The sequence below is a fragment of the Anopheles maculipalpis genome, chromosome 3RL (genome assembly GCF_943734695.1).
Source record: "Anopheles maculipalpis chromosome 3RL, idAnoMacuDA_375_x, whole genome shotgun sequence".
In the NCBI taxonomy this organism is placed as follows: Eukaryota; Metazoa; Arthropoda; class Insecta; order Diptera; family Culicidae; genus Anopheles; species Anopheles maculipalpis.
Window position 1 is genome coordinate 58,131,895 of NC_064872.1, and position 18,169 is coordinate 58,150,063.

The following is an 18,169-nucleotide window of genomic DNA, read 5'->3' on the forward strand; positions in this document are numbered from 1 at the left end:
TCAAAGTGCTTTCCCGACCCACGCGGAGTGGAGCGAAATCAGAACCTTCGGCAAAGAGATACAGTGTTTCCGTCGATGTAAAATTATCGGCGAGTTAGGGATATTTTTTGCTGTGATGACAAATTATCACAGCGAGTTTACCATGCAAGCGTATTTGCACATATTACTACGAAACGTATCTATTTGCTCCAAAGAACAAATTATATAGTTGTATTTTGTTTAAAAGTATTGGAAGCTTCGAAAGAGTATTTGTGTTTCCTGGGCCGTTGGTGTCCCCTTTCAAATCAGCAGTGATTCCTATTAAACCAGCATCGTTGGTAGGGTCGGAAAGACGCGGGTCAATGGGAAAGTAAACTGTCGGGTCCACTGAACGTGTCGAGTTTGTGTTATTAAATGACTTTCTTCGCACAGACGAAACGAAACAGAATACTAATTTTCTTATCATCCGCCACAACAGTCTCAAAGCCTTGGCCTACCGCAACAATCCTCGATACTGCTCATGTTCCCAACGTTGTGGTCTGAGCAGTATATTATGCCTTCCGTGCTGGTTGACGCATCAACGCCATCATTTTATTTCAACCACGCCTTCTCTCACCTTGTAGACGGCCCAAAAGAACTTTACATACGGATCGTTATCCCGTAGTGAGGATAGACTACCCAGCTAAATGGTATTAGGATGGCTGGATTGACCTTAGAAGAAGTTAAGCCATGAAAAAGGAGAAGAATAATTTAGATTAATTTTTATTGACGCAGCTGCTGTCCAAACTCCGTTGGCTGTTGAGCGAACGACTATCATCATAGGCACTAATGTTATAGTAGATCCAGCAGAGATCATACATCGCATGCATGCCAATGCCCATTGTACGCATTTAACTGCAATGCCCCTTAAACTGGTGGGTTACCATTTTCTACTAACTACGTTTCAAATGTATTATGCAAATTGTTCTAATTTTTTTCACTTCATTCATGTGCCTTACAGAAGCAAAATGAACACTACAATCAACCATCTTACCGGTCGTGAAAATATGCCTACAACCAACGTTTCAAGCGCTAACGAAATCGCCATGTCTACAACGTACAGCAAAATTCAAGACGTCATAAGAAAATCCAACAAAGGACGATCCACTATTCATGGCGACTCGTATCATCTCCGGGTGGCACTGCTGATTATATTGCGCGCGTACCGAATGCACCAACTGGATCCCGATTTCTTCTTTATGATCGCACTGGAAGTGTCGCAGGCCGGCAAATTTGACGACATACTGTACCACTACTCATCGTCACGATTATTACCGGCTACCGGTTCTTTGTTCATCCAAGCGAAACACAAACAGAAGCCTGCCCGTGCTGGTGAAGCGTCGGAACAAAATGGTACCAGGGAACAGTCGAAACAGAGCGGAGGTTACACCATAAAAGAACAAGCTCTGTGCGCTGTGGTCAATTCCAATGCCACTTATTCGATCCCAATGTACTTTATGTCGTTTCTGGAGATCGACGAGAATCTTCCGAACGATGCGAGGTATGTGCTGTGCACTAACGCACCACTCTACAATGAACTGGAGTGCCATTTTAGCAAAGTGAACCCACAGCAGGAAGAATCGTTCCAATTCTGTGCAGATATTGGAGCGACCTGTTATCAGATCGTGTGTGAGGTAAGCGAAAAACCACACCAACCAGGTCAACCGACGGACGAACGGAAACTGCCAAACAACCCATTTATAAGGCTGATCGACCCGCTGAAAGACGCATGTCTAGCTAAACTAGGAAAGGCATTCGCTGAAGCTGTCGTTGAAGAACAGGTGATCGATTTGAATAACGCACTGGTTCACACCTTCGCTGGGTTGATAATTGAATGTATAGAGCCATTGAAACAGGAAACCAGCAATCCTTCTGTAAGCACTTTTAGGTTCAAACAAGACTTTTCCAATGCCAAGCAGAAATCCACGGCAATGTTTTATAAGGCATTTAAAGTCGAATATAACAATCTATGTCGCAAAGACAAACAGCTAAAAACTAACAATATCCTGCCACATCAGGCGGAAATTAAATTCGACAGGGATCAGTTTACGTCTGTTAGCAACAACAAGGCGGTCGGTGAGGAGGCAATATCGGAAAGGTTTGCGAAGAAAGTGCTCGAGTTCTATGGCAAGTTTTTACTGGTGTGTAATTCATTGAGTGAGGAAGATCTTCGCACGCAAGCGTTGGCCCTGTTGTCACAGTGCTGTAGTGTTGAGCCCGGATTAGCGTTCGAAAAGTTTCAGGGCATGCTGTTGGATGCAATGAAGAGCAAAAGCCCGTTTCAGTTTGATCTGCCATTTGTTACAGAATGCTTCGCCAAGCTAGAACACGAGCAGATCATACATAATTTGATAACTTCCTCAGAAGACTGTGTAAAGTCTTTACTTGCGAAACAGGGACACATTGAAGTAAGGTTGGAGCGCTTTGAAAATACCACGCTGTACGCATTTCTTGCGGATATGTCTAAATATGAGGCTTTCGAGTTTAACACGTCGCTTGGCTTGATAGTTAGCTCTCGTATACTTATTCAAATGCTAGCGCCGTTGAAATATAAAACAGTGTTTGTTGACAGCACAAAGTACTCCGATGCACAAGATGTGAAGAGAAGGCTTCGAGAATTGCTGGAATATCTTAAGGAGTTGAATCATGCTACCATTAAATTGATAACGATTCTAGGGAAGCACGATCAAGGGTTTAAAGGAGAGATGAACAAATTGGCGAAACACTATCGCCTAAAGATCGTCGTTTTAGAGCAGTCGACAGGCAGCGGTGCACATGCGGATGGTAATTTTATGCGTTTTTACGTGGAAGATCTTACACCTCGATCTTTAGATGAACTTTTCCAGCAACCCGAATACGTGATGTTCGGAACTGTTACGTCCCTGCGCCGAATGGTACATGAAAAAGATGATTTACACTTTCTGTTTACGGTATTAGAGCTGTGTAAAGATCGTTCGAGTTTGGTTCGAGGTCACAATTCAAATGCGAACAATTATAAGAAAATTAAACGTTGGTACATTCATCGCCAGATTGTGCCATACGAGCAGAAAATAGAGTGGAAAAAAACTGACTACATTTTGTCATCCCATGCTTCAGAAATAGATCGCGCTCTGGCCTCGAACATTCAGGAGCCGGATCCACCCAATTTCCAGACTGGCGAGAATAAAAATAAGGTGTGCGTGTTCCTTAACGATGCAGGACACGGTAAAACAACTTACCTGACCTGGCTTGCTTCGCGTTTGACGTCGAGCGAACCTGAGCTGTACGTTATCAAGTTTATCGCGCTAGAATTCTCGACCGATTTCGAACGGTTGCAAAATGGACCAAATCCACATAAATTGAACAATACGGCAATCTTGCGCTTGCTGTATCGCTACGTTCATCTGGCACTGTTTGTACCGAGCGTCAACAAGCGTACGGTGAAGGAGACTGATGTACAAAGGAAGGAAGCCGATCGTTGTGCGACACGGTTGACAGTTACTGACAAAGGTCCTATAGCGTTGGATACTCAAGCAATGGCAGGGACCGAACTGTCGCCCGAAGAGCTGATCGAGTTGCGCCTGTTCGAGGTGAAGTTTAACGAACAGAAGATGGTGTTGATTCTTGATGGATTCGACGAAATTGCCCCACACTACAAGGAGGTGGTGCTGAGCTGCTTTGCATGCTTTGTCCAGCTTTACGGCGTACGATCGCTGTATTTGTCTACTCGGCCGTACGGGTTTGCGACGGATTTGAAGCAAACCTTTAACGAATGCCATCTATATAAGCTAGCACCATTATCAAAATATAATATCATACTTTCCTTTCACAATTTTCTACTTCGTAATTTGGAAGGTTACAAGTACTACGATGACCACCTGAGCATATTGCGTAAGCTGTATGCGAGCCTGTATTATCTGATGTCTGACATTGTAACAGTGCCTCTATTGCTGTACATGGTGCAAATCGTGCTACTACCCGACATCAGGGAGCGAGTTAGCGAACAATCGCACACGATCACAGTTAATATATTTCAGCACGCAAAGCTCGCACTATTTCAGCTGGTTGAACGTTTCGTTGACAAAAAGCTGGAAATTTCGAACATCGAAAAAACCGGTACAACCGATTCGGCCAGCAAGACGCCAGCAGCCAGGACGAACGCAGCTGTATTAAACCGGAAAGCGAAAAAAGACCACACCCTGATGGCCATGTACGTTATGTTCGATGATAGCGCGAGAAAGAAACTATTGTCTGGCAAGGAACGACAGCGTGCCGACGATCGGATGCAGAAAGTAATCGCTGGCGATCAAAAGGTGGGACTCATTCTGCAAGTACAGGATGGTGTGCCCCAATTTTTGCATCGAATATTTGCCGAATATTTTACTGCCGTTTGGTTGTTCAAAAATAGGTCACGCTTTAGGGAGGAAGAGATATTCCAATCCTCCACGATCTGGTCGTCCAGCTTTGCGAAAACGCGCTACTTTTTGGACCTGATGCTTGTACGAGAACGAAGTGGTTGCGATATACACTGGGCGCTGATTAATCGCTTCAATATAGAGGTTGTAAAAATAGTGAGAGTTAATCCTGATGCCGTTGGCAACAAAGACGCAGGTGGCCGAATACCGCTGCATTTGGGCCCATACGTGGACAATGAAACCGTACTGCAAGCGACATCCCTTGAGCTTATCGATACACCTGATGCACTATTGGGATGGAGTGCTTTAGATTATGCTTTTGTGCTGGATGACGATCAATGGGTATGCAATATCTTAAGAAAGGGAGGAACCGTTAATGAGGACAACTTGTTTCGGCAGCTGTGTGCTAACGACGCGATTGAACTATGGAAGCAGTTGATTAAGTATGTGGACTACTTAGAAAGATATGGACGCGATTCGGACACAGCCAATCGACTAGCTGCACGTGTGGTAAATTATATGCTGCGAGTGCGAAATTTCGATGTCTATGCGGATGCGCCCATGCCAACACTGAACGGGATGACGATGTTGGAATTTTGTGTTGCAAATTCGAAACTTTTGATCCTCAAACAGCTAATTATACAATCGGGTAGAAGGGTGAACACTTTGGACAGCTGCATCGTCGATCGATTGTTTCAACTGGCCATTGACAAAAAAGCTTACCGTTCAGCAGTTTACCTTGTTGAACACAATCGCTCACTCCTGTGCCGGATTGAAGACAGCAAGGTACTAGTCGGTTGTGCTAAAGCCGCAGTTGACCTTCATCAAGAGAATGTTTTTAAAGTGATCTTTCACGAGTTGTGTGCCCGGCACGAGATTCAGTGTAGCCACGAAGAGGATACTATCGATCGAGAAGAAATTCTGGACGAGCACGATGAAACGTTGCACATGACAGTCAACATCCCGTTTGTTAAACATTGCTGTCTCAAGTGGTTGGAATGCGGTGATCAATGGAAACGATTCAACGACGACGATGAATTTGATTTGGAATGTTTTTTAGCATATGTGATAAACGTCGGCAGCTTACCGATGACAAGGTACATCGTACAGAAAACGAGCATGAACGTTACCAACGCATTAATTATGAAGCTTTTAAAATTATTGACATGCTTCTATTGCACAAGTCACGCGAAATCCTTACCAGCGTTCCAATATCTTCTCGACAAGACGCTCGATCTACACAGTGTCGATGTGGATGGAAGAAATTTGCTTCACATCGTACTAGAGGAGGGTTGCGTGTACCTGCTGCCGTGTTTAATCGCCAGAGGCTTCGGCCTAATGCAGATAAACAAGCTTACCAATGTATGTAAGAAGCTTTTATTCCTTAGAGCTCAATATCGTACGGCCAACACATTTTCGTACCTTCATCAAACATTGTGTCTGAGCAGTTTCGCACCCTTTGAAGCAACGGGCGAGAGCATTTTTGATATCGCAATTGCCCACCATCGTTATCAAGTGGCACTTGCACTGGTTCATGCTAATGATTGTGTAGAAGATAAAAAAATGTTTTTGATCGATTTACTTACAGAGATGTTATCCAAACACAAAGAAGATCGTTTGTTAAGCTTTTTAGGTCTGTCTGAACTTCGGATCTACTATAAATATGCAGGGGATGATAACTTATGGAGAGCAGCCTTTTTCTCCATCCGTAAACAGATACCGATTGTTTAGCACCAGAGCTAACCACCTCAAGACTTTACGGTCTTACGTGTATCCTTAAATTTTGGGTTTGTCATACAAAATAGACTTCTTGATTCAATTAGTTGTGGTGTAATTTTCAGGAGTTTATAAAATTAGGTTTGAAATGAAATATTGAGGATAGAAACTAATGTTAGCTAAATAAACATTTGTAATAATCTATGTGTTTGAGTCTCCTCGCAACAGTTTTCTCAAAGAGTCTGCAAAAGTTGATAAATAAAATCAAATCCTGTTAAGTTGGTGGCTATAGTGTGCTAAACCTCAGCATTAAACGGGGTTTTTTAGGTGGAAAATAAAGAATACTATTAAACCTTTTAGCACAAACACAACTCACTTCTCTCAAAATTAAACCAATCTTACATTAACCCTTTTACAACATCCACAAGAAATTACTAATGTAAATAGGATCAAGGCAAAAATACTTACTTCACAAAAGGCATTTACGGAGAGTAACATTACAATCAGCTACATTACAACTAAGTACCCGTATCAGTAACTATCAGTAACTACCATGTAGTATGTATGTATAAATGAAATAAAATACAGAGTATCATCCATCCCAGCAATTTTTGACACTTTCTTATGTTTTTTTTTTGCGGCGTGTCCATATAATTTCGTTCTCATCCTGCGATTTTTTCGCATGTGGTACTTTATTTTTGGTTTCTCTTACTGATTTGGGATTTCCTGATTTATATGATAGAGGTTCGAGTGAATTTTTCGAACAAAAGGTAACCAGGGTGAAAATAAATTAATAAATTAATAATTAATGGTTTATGTTAAATAAAACAAAAGTTTACGTATTTCTAGCGTTATTTTTAGCATAATTTAGTATGGACAACGATTTATCGTCTTGTTTAACTATGATTTCAATGGCCACCTACCCGTGGTATGTATTGCCTTTTTATTTTTCAATAACATTTAATATAATGAAGCTACCAATTTGAAACATTTGAAAAGCGTAGAATAATCTTTTTTTTCTATTATACAACAAAAAACCAGATTTGAGTATTTTTTAAAATTTTGTTTTCAATCGAATCGATTTTTTTGATTGACTTCAAATATCCGTACGACTTACCTTCACACTTTTTCACTTTACAATGAAGCTGGCTGCCTTTGATCAAAATCACCAAATACACAAACTGGAAACGACCTAGTCCTAGAAGTCCTAGAAGAGCGAGAGCGAAGAGGGGCAGTAGAATGTTAGAAAGAGATGGGCTGTGAAACAACCAACGACGATAGCAACGACATTCAGCGCATAGAAACGGGTAAAAATCGTGAAACAATGTCATTCATAAAAAGATGTTTCAACAATGCTAGTTGGGTAATATCACAATTGTATATCACATAAACTTCCCAAGATCACCACATAAATCAAGCAAACTTGGTTCGGTTCGGTCCTGCCTTACATCCGTTATGCAAACTCACAGATCAAGGTGCATCAACGTCCGTCGTATCTTGGGGACATGCACTAATATGCGTGAGATTCGGTTGACATTCTCAGGATACGTTTGTCTTTCGCCAAATTGATTTGCAACCATATATATTAAATATGGTGAGCCTCAGAGCGAAGGCGACTATAGGGACATGCGAGAGACAACGATCGAAAGTAGACCACATCTTTTAACCAAGAAGCTAAGTACGTTCATGGTTTTAGTCGCTAAAATTGTGAACAAGATCTCAGTACTTCCGGCATTATCGTTCACTCTTGACTCAAAGTGCAAGAGACCCCATTATGTTGTCCTCTAGTGCTTCTCATATTCAGCACATCAGTGTGCTTTAATGAGAACGAACCGGAACGGGACGTATCGTGTTCGATTGCTCGTTCAACATGCTCCCTTTGTTAGACGATGACTACCAGCGTTGGGGTTGGGTTCGATTACTCCATTCCTGGTGTTTGCCCATTGTATACGCTTTCTTCAGACTTATAATTTCTTATAGTTTACAAATTTGAAACCGATTGTCCGATAGCTAATGAGTTTCACTTTCCTGCTTCAAAACTGTTTCTTGCCAATGCAATATCAACAAATTTGAAATTTGACATTTTGTTTGACATTTAAAAAATACCAAATTAACGAAAGTGCTCCGCTTTCTACTTCGATTGTATAAGCAAGCTGTTTGTAAGTATGTGATTCTTCATTTCTTCAAACTTCCAGTATCATACACTTGCCATTTGTAAAGTCCTTCGTCCACCATCACTGTATACTGATCATATCGAGAACGTATTTCCAGAGATGGACGACGAACATAACGAGATGGAACACGACGCTAACAGTAGTGATGAACAGACGGATGATGCGAGCGAAGGTGAAATGTGTTCCTCAATCATTGATCCACACAATGGAGAATCGCTTGCACAGCAGCTTTATCGGGAACGAGATTTGCTGGGACAGTTAGAACTGGCCAAACAACGCAAGCATCCGGAATATTTAAAAATTATGCAGCGTCTTAAAAAAAAATTGAATGATCGGCTGGTACTGCACGAGATTAAACGGGATGCAGCGCTAGCCAGCGTTCATCGTGACTGTCTGCGTGAGAAGGCTGCCGCCGAGCAAGAATTTGCTGAGAAGGAAGCGGAAATGTTGGCCAGTTTTATTGCCGATTTGGAACAGAAAAAGAAAAAGTTGAGACAGGAGATTGATATTGAAGCGATGGGGCTAACCGGAGGTGAGGCGAGCTTTTCTCAGCAAACGAGAACTCGACAAATGCGCCAGCGACTAAACGACACCATTCCTGTAACGGAGCCGTTCAGCATTGAAACGTTTCTTAAACAGAATGTTATGCTAAGCAAGGAGGAAATCGAACATGATCTAATGTTAATTCAGGCTGGTATTCAGGTTAGCAAGCCATCAGATGGACCGTGAAATAAAAAAATAGCTTGTGTGTGTCATTATAATCTTTCTATTGGATACCGTACGTATCTATGAACTTTGGGGTTGAATTTTTCAGTTTATTTTCGTAAATCGCCTGAAACACGCAGGTTTATGTTGCAACACAGGACGAGCATTGGAAATCGAAAGAACCATACAAATGTTTGTGCACGTTACAAAACATCGCCATTTTGAATGTGTAGAAAGCGAGATGTTTTATGCTGGAGTTACCGCTTGTTTTGTACGTTTTTAGTCGTACAATCTAGTATGGGGTTTGACTGATTTTGGCCGTGCGACCAAAACTATCATAACATTCAACAGTCGAATCGCATACACAATTTTAAATAATCGTATTACCAAAATTCGTACAACCGAGCAGTGACTCTAGCCTTCGCAGACTTATAAGCAAAGGTATGTTCTCAAATAAAAGCATATTTTTTCTGTTCTAAATCTATCTTTTTCTTTATTATTTATAATGATTTAAAAACTGTTTGTTTTATTTTGGAAAGCAAAAATCATCGAAAATGTGCCCACGATGAAATGTCATATTTATTTCATGGCGAATGTCCACGTGACCGCCCAGCGGTGCAGTACCGTGCTGTCAAACAGTGAAAAAGTGCACACATACGAAAGAAGCGAAAAAAGACAACATTTGTTCTCCCTTCGCTGCGATCCCGTGTGTACGACCGTGTGCGATTGTTTTCTGTCTTGCTGTATATTGTAGCTAGACATTCCCCACGCTAATATATCCAAACTCCCCGATAAAGTGTAGTTAGAGCAATTCCGTGCGCCTAGAAAACGGTGCGTGTGTTGTTGTGTTGGAAACTGAATCATTATCCGTGGGAAAGTGCTACGTAGCGCCTTCTTCAAGCTGAGTAGGAGGAACGACGAGCAACCAGCGCACAGCCGTAACACCACTCCCGGGACCAGGAGTTGTTGTTTTCCTTCGTGAAGAATCTGTGTCTGGCTTATCTTTATCGTTTCGAAACGTTTGCTGTGCAGAAAGGTTTCATGCGCTTTTACACACCTGTCGTCACTAGCGCCGTTGCAGTGTACGCGTTAGTAGAGTTGTTCTTGCAAGCATATTCGCCCCACTCACAGTATCAAGTGGCCTCATTTTTCAGACCCAAGTAATTATCGATACGTCAACAACTGTGGACAATCGGTGATTTCGTCGCGCTTAGTTGCTTCACTGGACGTTGGACTTCGTTGCTCGTAAGCTAAAGGTGCGGTTCGTAATCGACAGCAGCAACAGCATCCTCCATCGTAAACTCTTACGAACACAAACAGCTGTCTGGTGCCAGCGGGAGATCAAATCGAACCCATCATAGCAACCTTCGAACAGATTTTGCCAATTGCGTTGGTGGTGAACGTGCTTCAGATACTGTACTTCCGACAGAAAACAGAATACCGCTTTTCGGCAGATTCTCGTTATTATCGTCGTTATTCTTCAGCAGCACGCGGACGCCTTCGCGGAAGGTGCGCCAGGGCTCTTTCGTTGTGCGTTCAGTTGACGGTCATCGGTTTCCGGACGGACACGCGTGGGCTTACGGGTTAGACGCGTTCTTGCGTGCGATTAGATTATTGTGCTGTGTGCGTGTGCCGTGCCGTGTGGTACAGTCTGTGGTGAAATCAGATCACGGACTGAATTAAAAGACCCTACCAGCGCTATTCTTCACTCTAGACAAACCTTCTAACCGCATAACCCATCCCGCACATCGTCGCATCATGTCGAACGCACAGGAGGAAGAGCAACACCTGCGGGAATGTGAATCGTACATCCAGACCCACCGGATCCAGCGGTTGCTGAAGGACTGCATTGCGCAGCTGTGCGTGTCCCGGCCCGACAATCCGATCGTTTTTCTGCGGCAGTACTTCCAGAAGCTGGAACGGGTAAGTGGGATTTTATTAAACCTTTTTTTGTTGGTCCATTTCGCATGTCTGCTGATTTAGGTGCATACTTCGATACGAGCAAATCGATGATGAGTTTCGCAAGGCGGATTCTGGATGAAATAGGAACATAATGGGCGGATGGGGGCTGTAATTGCACTTTGGTTAAGTTTCATGTACACCAACCGACCGATATCAGCGAACATTTACTCATTAGCATTTACTACTGATGGAATATTGCTTGCCAATATTGTCCTCTAAAGACTACGCGCTTAGCAAAGACATCGCTTTTTTTTATGGCTATGTAGAACTTGTTCTCTCGCACAACAAGTATGAAGATCAATATTTAAACATCCTTTACGGCGTGCTCTTTGGTGTTGGTTTTTTTTTATTTGCATCCGATTCGTCGAGGAATGCGCTGAAATGCCTCTCCTTTGACATATTGTTGCGGTGCAGATCATCCACTTTCCTGCCGAGTTAATGTGACTGTTTTGGGCTCCATCAATGTATTCACGTCCAAGTTCAAGTATTGTATTCACGTTCAAGTATTTGCAGAAATCCACCTTTACATAACTATCTCTTCCATTCTTAATGATGCTTTGGATACTGTTAAATACAAATTATGTTGTACTTACGTAATTATTATATCTGTTGCATAAATCGAGTAATATTTGCCTTAAAACATGTAAGATCAGTAGGCGGTTTGCGTTGAAAAAAGTTTATGCAACTTATGCATTTTTTAAATTCGGCTTCTTGATATCCGATTTCTCTGCTATCCTGCTATCCATATCTGAATATCAGACGAAGTTCGAAGGAGTGATAGAAACTCTTATAGCTGGTTCTTCATCTTATTAATTATGTCCCTATTTTAGTTGCTTAGTTCAGTTTATTTCCGTTATTAAATTGTTTTCATACAACAATGGTTTGGTAGCTTATAATTGCTGGGTTCGAAGCCAGCTTCACTCCTCATCGTTATATTCGCTTGATAGCTGCTCGGCTGGTGTACATTTTACGATTTATTGAGACTCTTTGTTAAGGGAAATAATTTTTTTACTTGAAAACCTTGAAAACAATAAAAACTAGAGCTATTGGTATTATCCTATACCTTCCTAATCTACTGAATCTGACTGCGGTCTTGGCCTGCCGCAGCAGAATCCGGAACCGCTCACGGTCCCGCGTCGTCGTCCGCCAATCCGTTATCCCGGTCTTGATGGCGGATGATTCCACGCCATCCTCTCACCTCAATCTGGGCCTACCATGCCTCCTCTGTCCGTGTAGACGGCCTAAAAGGACTTTCTGAGCTGGGTCTTCCGGTGCCATGCGTATAACATGGCCAGTCCATCGGACCCTGGCGAGCCTTCCACACATACGGGCCTAACAATCCTTCTGAGCATCTTCCTTTCGAACGCGGCTAAGAGGGCTTCGTCTGTTTTGGATAGGGTCCATGTTTCAAAGGCGTATGTGAGTACTGGGACGATGTAAAGGTACGATACAGTCCCAGCTTCAACCGTCGTGACCGTTTTTTTTTTTGAAGCAAAATGTTTCCTCAGGCTGTAGAACGATCGGTTGGCTGCCAGCATCCTAGCGCGCAACTCCGTCTCTATGCTGTTTTCGATGCTGACTTTTGACCCGAGAAAGGTGAAGTTTTGGAGGACTTCGTATTTGCGGTCATCTATCTGTACATCTTCCGCACGTAGCTCCGGATTTCTTAGTAGGGGGACTTTAAGAATAGTCTTTAACAATTTGTTTTGCGATCTTTGCAGTTTTAGTTTGTGTGTAAGTGTGCAAGCTGACAATACGGGAGACGCGTAAGTAATGATTGGGCGTATTAATTATTTGTTCAATAATATCTTACTACTGAAATACAGTTCAGATTTTCTATTAAGGAAGCAGTATAGAGTTTTAAATCTATGTTTCACATTTGATAGTTAAATGTTCAACATTTGGTTTGTACGTTAGTCTTTTATCGAGAGTGAGACCTAAGTACTTAGCTGAGTTAGACCAGGGGATTTCGTTTTGGTCTATCTTTAAACACCTACAAACTAACATGCGAGGGCCAGTGAATCTGGTGAAGAATTCGGATTCGTCGCTGTTCAATTCGAGCTTCCATATTTCACAATATTTTATCACCGTTTTGGAATTTTTCGCAGCATGAGGAAAATGCTATTTCATCTGCGTAGAGATATTGTTTGCAATTGCTCATTTTAGGAATATTCGAACGTGTAAATGTTGAAGAGTGTTGGGGACAGTATACTACCTTTTGCGACCCAAGCTGGGGGAGAGCAGGAACTAGATGAACAGCTTGCTACATGTATTTGATATTCCCGATTGGAAATAAATTAAAATATAATATTATTTAAGTACTTTGGGAAATTTAATTGGATGAGTTTGTAGATAAAACCGTGGTGCCAAATAGAGTCAAAGGCTTTCTCTGTGTCAAGTGAGACCAAACCTGTTGATTTTCGATTACATCTGTTTTGCAGGACATTTTTTGTGAGTCTATGAAGTTGATTAGTGGTAGAAAACGATGGGCGGTAATCAAATTGACTTTGAGGAATTATGTTATTGTTGTTTGTGTGCAGAGCGCAGAGCGGCATTCAATAAGTTTTTCGAATATTTTTCCTAGACAGCTCAGTAGACTAATGGGTCGATAGTTTTGCGGGAGGCTGTGGTCTTTGCCTGGTTTGGGTATGACAATAATTTTAGCTATTTTCCATGCATTAGGAAAGCAGCCTAGTTTAAGAATTATGTCTCTATATATAGCACGGTAATATACACCAGTTTAACATTTTTGATAGGTATTAAACTCGTCAGGACTTGGTATCGTTTTCCGCAGCAAACATGGCATGACCTTTCTGGTCTCAAAGAAGAGTTACACTTGAATATACGTCCAATTTTGATTGCTAGTATCGTTACAAGTATTTTAAATGTAACAAGTAAAACAAATTAATGAAACTGAATTGTATTTACCTCACTTAAAAAACATCAGAATACAGTTGTTGCAAATTTTTAAAACTCAATCCAACCCATCTCAAACTAGGGCGTAATGCAATAAACGAAACCAAAACCTACGTTGGTACTGGAAAACACAAACGAAGGTTTGGGTTGTTTGTTTAGCCTTTTTCGTTGTTTTTTTTTTATATTGCAATATTTATCATTCGGGGGGCCCATTGGAGAGGGTTCGCAAGTTTCCCCTTGTTTTTGAAATCTCACGGCGATCAAGTCCGGTGAGTTTGATGATGAATGATGCTGCTACTGACTGCTCTTGTCTGATGTACTTACAACCACCCTACCCAACCGGTCGTCTGTCCGTCGTAGTTGACCTTCTACATTACGTCGCCAAGTAACGACAGCATGTTGTGCAGTGTCCATCACCGTCTCCCATCACCCAACCGTCCCAACAAACCAACCGAGCGCCACCGATCGAGGACAGAACGAACAAACACCCAGCAGGAAGCGCTGTTTACCCTCGCGCAACGATTGTGCATGTAATTGTGCGATTGAGCACGGGAGTCTGGAGGGGGTTGTACAATATGCAAATATGTAGAAAAAAATGAGTAGAAAATGAGGGAAACAAAAACCTCGAGATCCGTGCCCGCGGGGTTCGTAGTGCGATGTTTGATGCGATCGTAATTGTGGACACGAGTGAGAGGATGGTGGCATTTGGAGTGGAGAGGAAGAAAGGTGCAAGAAGAGCAGAAGTTCTGGCACGATTATCACCATCGATTGCTGCTGTCGATTCGTAATCGATCCGATTGTTGCGTATGGTGGTCGAAATGTGTGAATTAGCTGCAAAAAAGTGGATTTATCTCCCTACAGCTTACCGATCGAAATTGAAGGTATTTAAGCGAATGGCCCATTTAAATTGTTTTCCTTCACCCCGTAAAACATGGTGCAGCGTGCTTAATTGACCCTCGCCGGACAGGACATAGACACATCTTTTGTGTTTTTATATGGACTTGTGTATTTTTATATGGCGAAAAGTACGCTTCGAAACCAATATCTTTGCTTTATCAACACATCTTGCTTCGACTCCCGGGAGCGATTTCAACAAGAGTATGCACTTTTCATTCTCAAACACATACACACACACACACACACACACACACACACACACACACACACACACACACACACACACACACACACACACACACACACACACACACATACACACAAAGTAATCAAACGTACAGAGGCTCGGTCTGGAAGCTCTATCAAGATTGCAGTTCTGTGGGACTTCGTCACGGATGGAGGAGCTAGAATTGATTGATTGTGCCCGTTTGGTTGCACTGTAGGTGGCAAGAAATGGCAGGAAATGTTTGTCTCCACCGGTGGAGAAATACTTGCGAAGATAGTAGTAAAACATTTTTGTGCTTTGAAAGCATGCAATTGTTTAACTAAACGGGGAGGTCTATTGGTCAAAACGAGCGTGTGAAAAGAAACTCTCAAACGACCATGACGATTTGGCTTACCGGGAGAAAACACTGACTTGACGAATGTTTTGACCCTATCGCTTAGATTATCGTAGAGGAATGGAAGTTTGTTTTTGTGAAAGAAAATTCCGTCCGGTCAGAGCTGTTAGAGCTGACACGGGTATTGCGATCATGTTGGCCTGCACTTTTAAAGAGCACGTCGTCGTGACATGGCCCGGTCAAAGATAGATCTCTAGGAAACTCGATCCCTTGCTGCAGCTTCCCATCCATATAGGCACTCGATCTCCGACAGGTCACCCTTCACCTGATCCAGGCAACAAACTCGCTGTGCTCCCCGACGCCTCGTGCCGAACTGGGGGTCGCTGGCGAATACCTTCTTGGCGGAGTATGAGTCCGGCATCCTCATAACATGCCCCAGCCATCATATCCTGCCGGTCTTTGCCACCGTCAGGATGTCCGGTTCTCCGTATAGCTTAGCAAGCTCGTGGTTCATCCTTCTCCTCCACACTCCATGCTCGAACACACCGCCAAAGATGGTCCGGAGGATGCGACGCTCAAACACGCCAAGAGCGTTTACATCCTCTGCTCAGATGGTCTAAGACTCGTGGCCATATAGGACCACTGGGCGAATCAGTGTGCGATGTATCTCACATTTAGTGCGAGCTCAAAGTCTTCTGGATCTCAGCAGATGGTGAAAGCCGTAGTAGGCACGATTCCCCTGAATAATGCGTCTCCTGATTTCGCTGCTGACATCGTTATCCGAAATTACGACAGTCCCAAGATAGCAGAACTCATCTACCACCTCCAGGTTGTCGCCGGCAACTAACACGCTGCTTCCCACTCGGGCTCTATCACGATCAGAGCCTCCGGTAAGCAGGTATTTCGCCTTCGTCGCATTGATCATCAATCCAATTCTTGCTGCTTCCTGTTTTAGTCGGGTGTACGCATCACACCTTCGCTGTCGCCTTGCAAACGATTTCAATGTCTTCCGCGAAGCCAAGAAATTGAAGAGACCGGTAGAGAATCGTGCCACGGATATCGTTGTCTAGCCCCGCACTTTGTATGACACCTACCGAGGCTATATTGAATAGTAGACAGGAGAGTCCGTCCCCTGTGAGATTCGAACGATTCCGACATCATGTTCGATACTCTCACTCTGCACTGCACCCCGTTCATGGTGGCCTTTGATCTGCTTGGTGGTGGCCGGATCTGCTCTGCCGGTGGTTTGGTGGTGGCCGGATCTGCTTTCCAAGAAAGTGGTACCGCTGCATTATATTCCATAGTTCATTTCGATCTATTGTATCGTAGGCCGCCTTGCAATCGATAAACCGGTGGTGCTTAGGGATCTGGCGCTCTCGGCACATCTGGAGGATGAAGAGTGAAGATTTGGCCGGTGATGGGTTTGCCTCGAACAAACCCCGCTTGGTAGCTGCCGACGAAATCTGTATCAAGGGGGGCAAGTCTGCAGAACAAGAATTGGGACAGGGTCTTATAAGCGGCATTAAGGACTGAAATGGCACGATAGTTCGAGCATTCCAGCCTGTCGCCCTTTTTATAGACTGGGTGAATGACTGGCTGCCGCATACCCCTCTGCCACATCAACACGCCTCAACCGATCCAGATAGAGCCTTAGGGTAGGCTTGCTCCGTTGGTTGTTGACCACAGGGAGTTTCTGGCACAGCTATACCATTACCGGGAAATGGTCCGAGTCAACGCTTGCGCCTCTGTACGTTTTCACGTCTATTAGAACGTGGTCGATTTGGGAGTAGGTTTGTAGTGGTGATCTCCAGGTGTAGCTGAACCGAGTTTTTCAGCAGGTGGGCGCTGATGCTTCCAATTGTTGGTTTATTTGCCTCCTCCCGTCCGACCTGAGCATTAAGGACTCTGATGACGATCATGTTGTCATACTCCCTCACCAGCAATGGTCCAGCAAAATCAGTTCCAGTCATGGTCAAAAGCCAACTGTCTATAGTTAGGTAATATTTAATTCATTTAATAATGAAACAGAATTATGCTAGGCAAATATTTTCCATAATTCTCTTGTTTGTTCTTGCATGAAATTTCGGATTTTTTGTTCGACTATTTTTTGCTAAAATTGAATTACGAAAAAAATTAAAATTGCAAACGAAGTGAGATGCGCTGAAATCCTGGTCCTGTCGAGCAACAGTTGGACCGGGAAATAGTAAAAGTGTTCAACCAAACAAAGGAAAGTTCCGTTCGCGATGCGGCTCAAAAACTGGGTACATCAAAAACGGACAACGGAGACGATGAGAACCGATACCTACATCCGGGAGTGTTTGAATAGACGTTTGCTGTCCATGATACGAAAACATCCAGTGTAGTTTTGGTCGGATTTGGCCTCTGTTCACCATGCCAAAGACAGGATCGCATAGTATGAAGAACAGGAGGTACGGTACATGCCTCGAAATAAATGATTCCCCCGAACTGCCCTGAAGCCAGACCGATTGAGTTACTTTTGGGCGCTTACCAAGGCACACTTGTATGACATTTTTAAGCTGCGGAGAACATCGACAGCTTTCAAAAAGACGGGAAGAAAGTGTCGAAAATCGTTCGGGACAAGTCTGTGATGAACCTGATGGGTGGCGTCAGATTAAAAGTGCGATAATTAGCATACGATTGAAATTTTTATTTTTTGTCTAATTTTTAATCGTGCTTATACTTTCGGGGGTAACCTTGAACGATTTGTTCTCCATATCATTTGGCAATGGTTGTTTGAGAGCCTTTCGTTTAATAATGGCAATAAGGATGTGTGTTAGCTGTCTGTTTTGATTGACGACACGAATTG

General features: G+C 43.0%; 4 protein-coding genes across 5 annotated transcripts in view; all 4 read left to right on the top strand.

Moving 5' to 3' along the window:
* LOC126562266 (uncharacterized) overlaps positions 1–18,169 on the top strand; it is a 472,552-nt gene that overhangs the window by 393,963 nt on the left and 60,420 nt on the right. The gene's annotated exons all lie outside the window — the stretch shown is intronic.
* On the top strand, positions 987–6,036 carry LOC126560827 (uncharacterized). Its single transcript, XM_050216776.1, has 4 exons — positions 987–4,754; positions 5,295–5,509; positions 5,597–5,942; positions 6,001–6,036. Exons 1-4 carry the CDS (start codon positions 987–989, stop codon positions 6,034–6,036), a joined length of 4,365 nt encoding a protein of 1,454 aa, XP_050072733.1.
* On the top strand, positions 8,402–9,031 carry LOC126560828 (uncharacterized). The gene has a single exon (XM_050216777.1). The coding sequence runs from the start codon at positions 8,402–8,404 to the stop codon at positions 9,029–9,031; it is 630 nt and encodes a 209-aa protein (XP_050072734.1).
* LOC126562481 (cAMP-dependent protein kinase type I regulatory subunit) overlaps positions 10,766–18,169 on the top strand; it is a 55,640-nt gene continuing 48,236 nt past the window's right edge. Inside the window, exon 1 of the mRNA XM_050218998.1 lies at positions 10,766–10,930. Within this exon, the coding sequence (XP_050074955.1) occupies positions 10,766–10,930 (165 nt within the window). The remainder of the gene's footprint in view (positions 10,931–18,169) is intronic.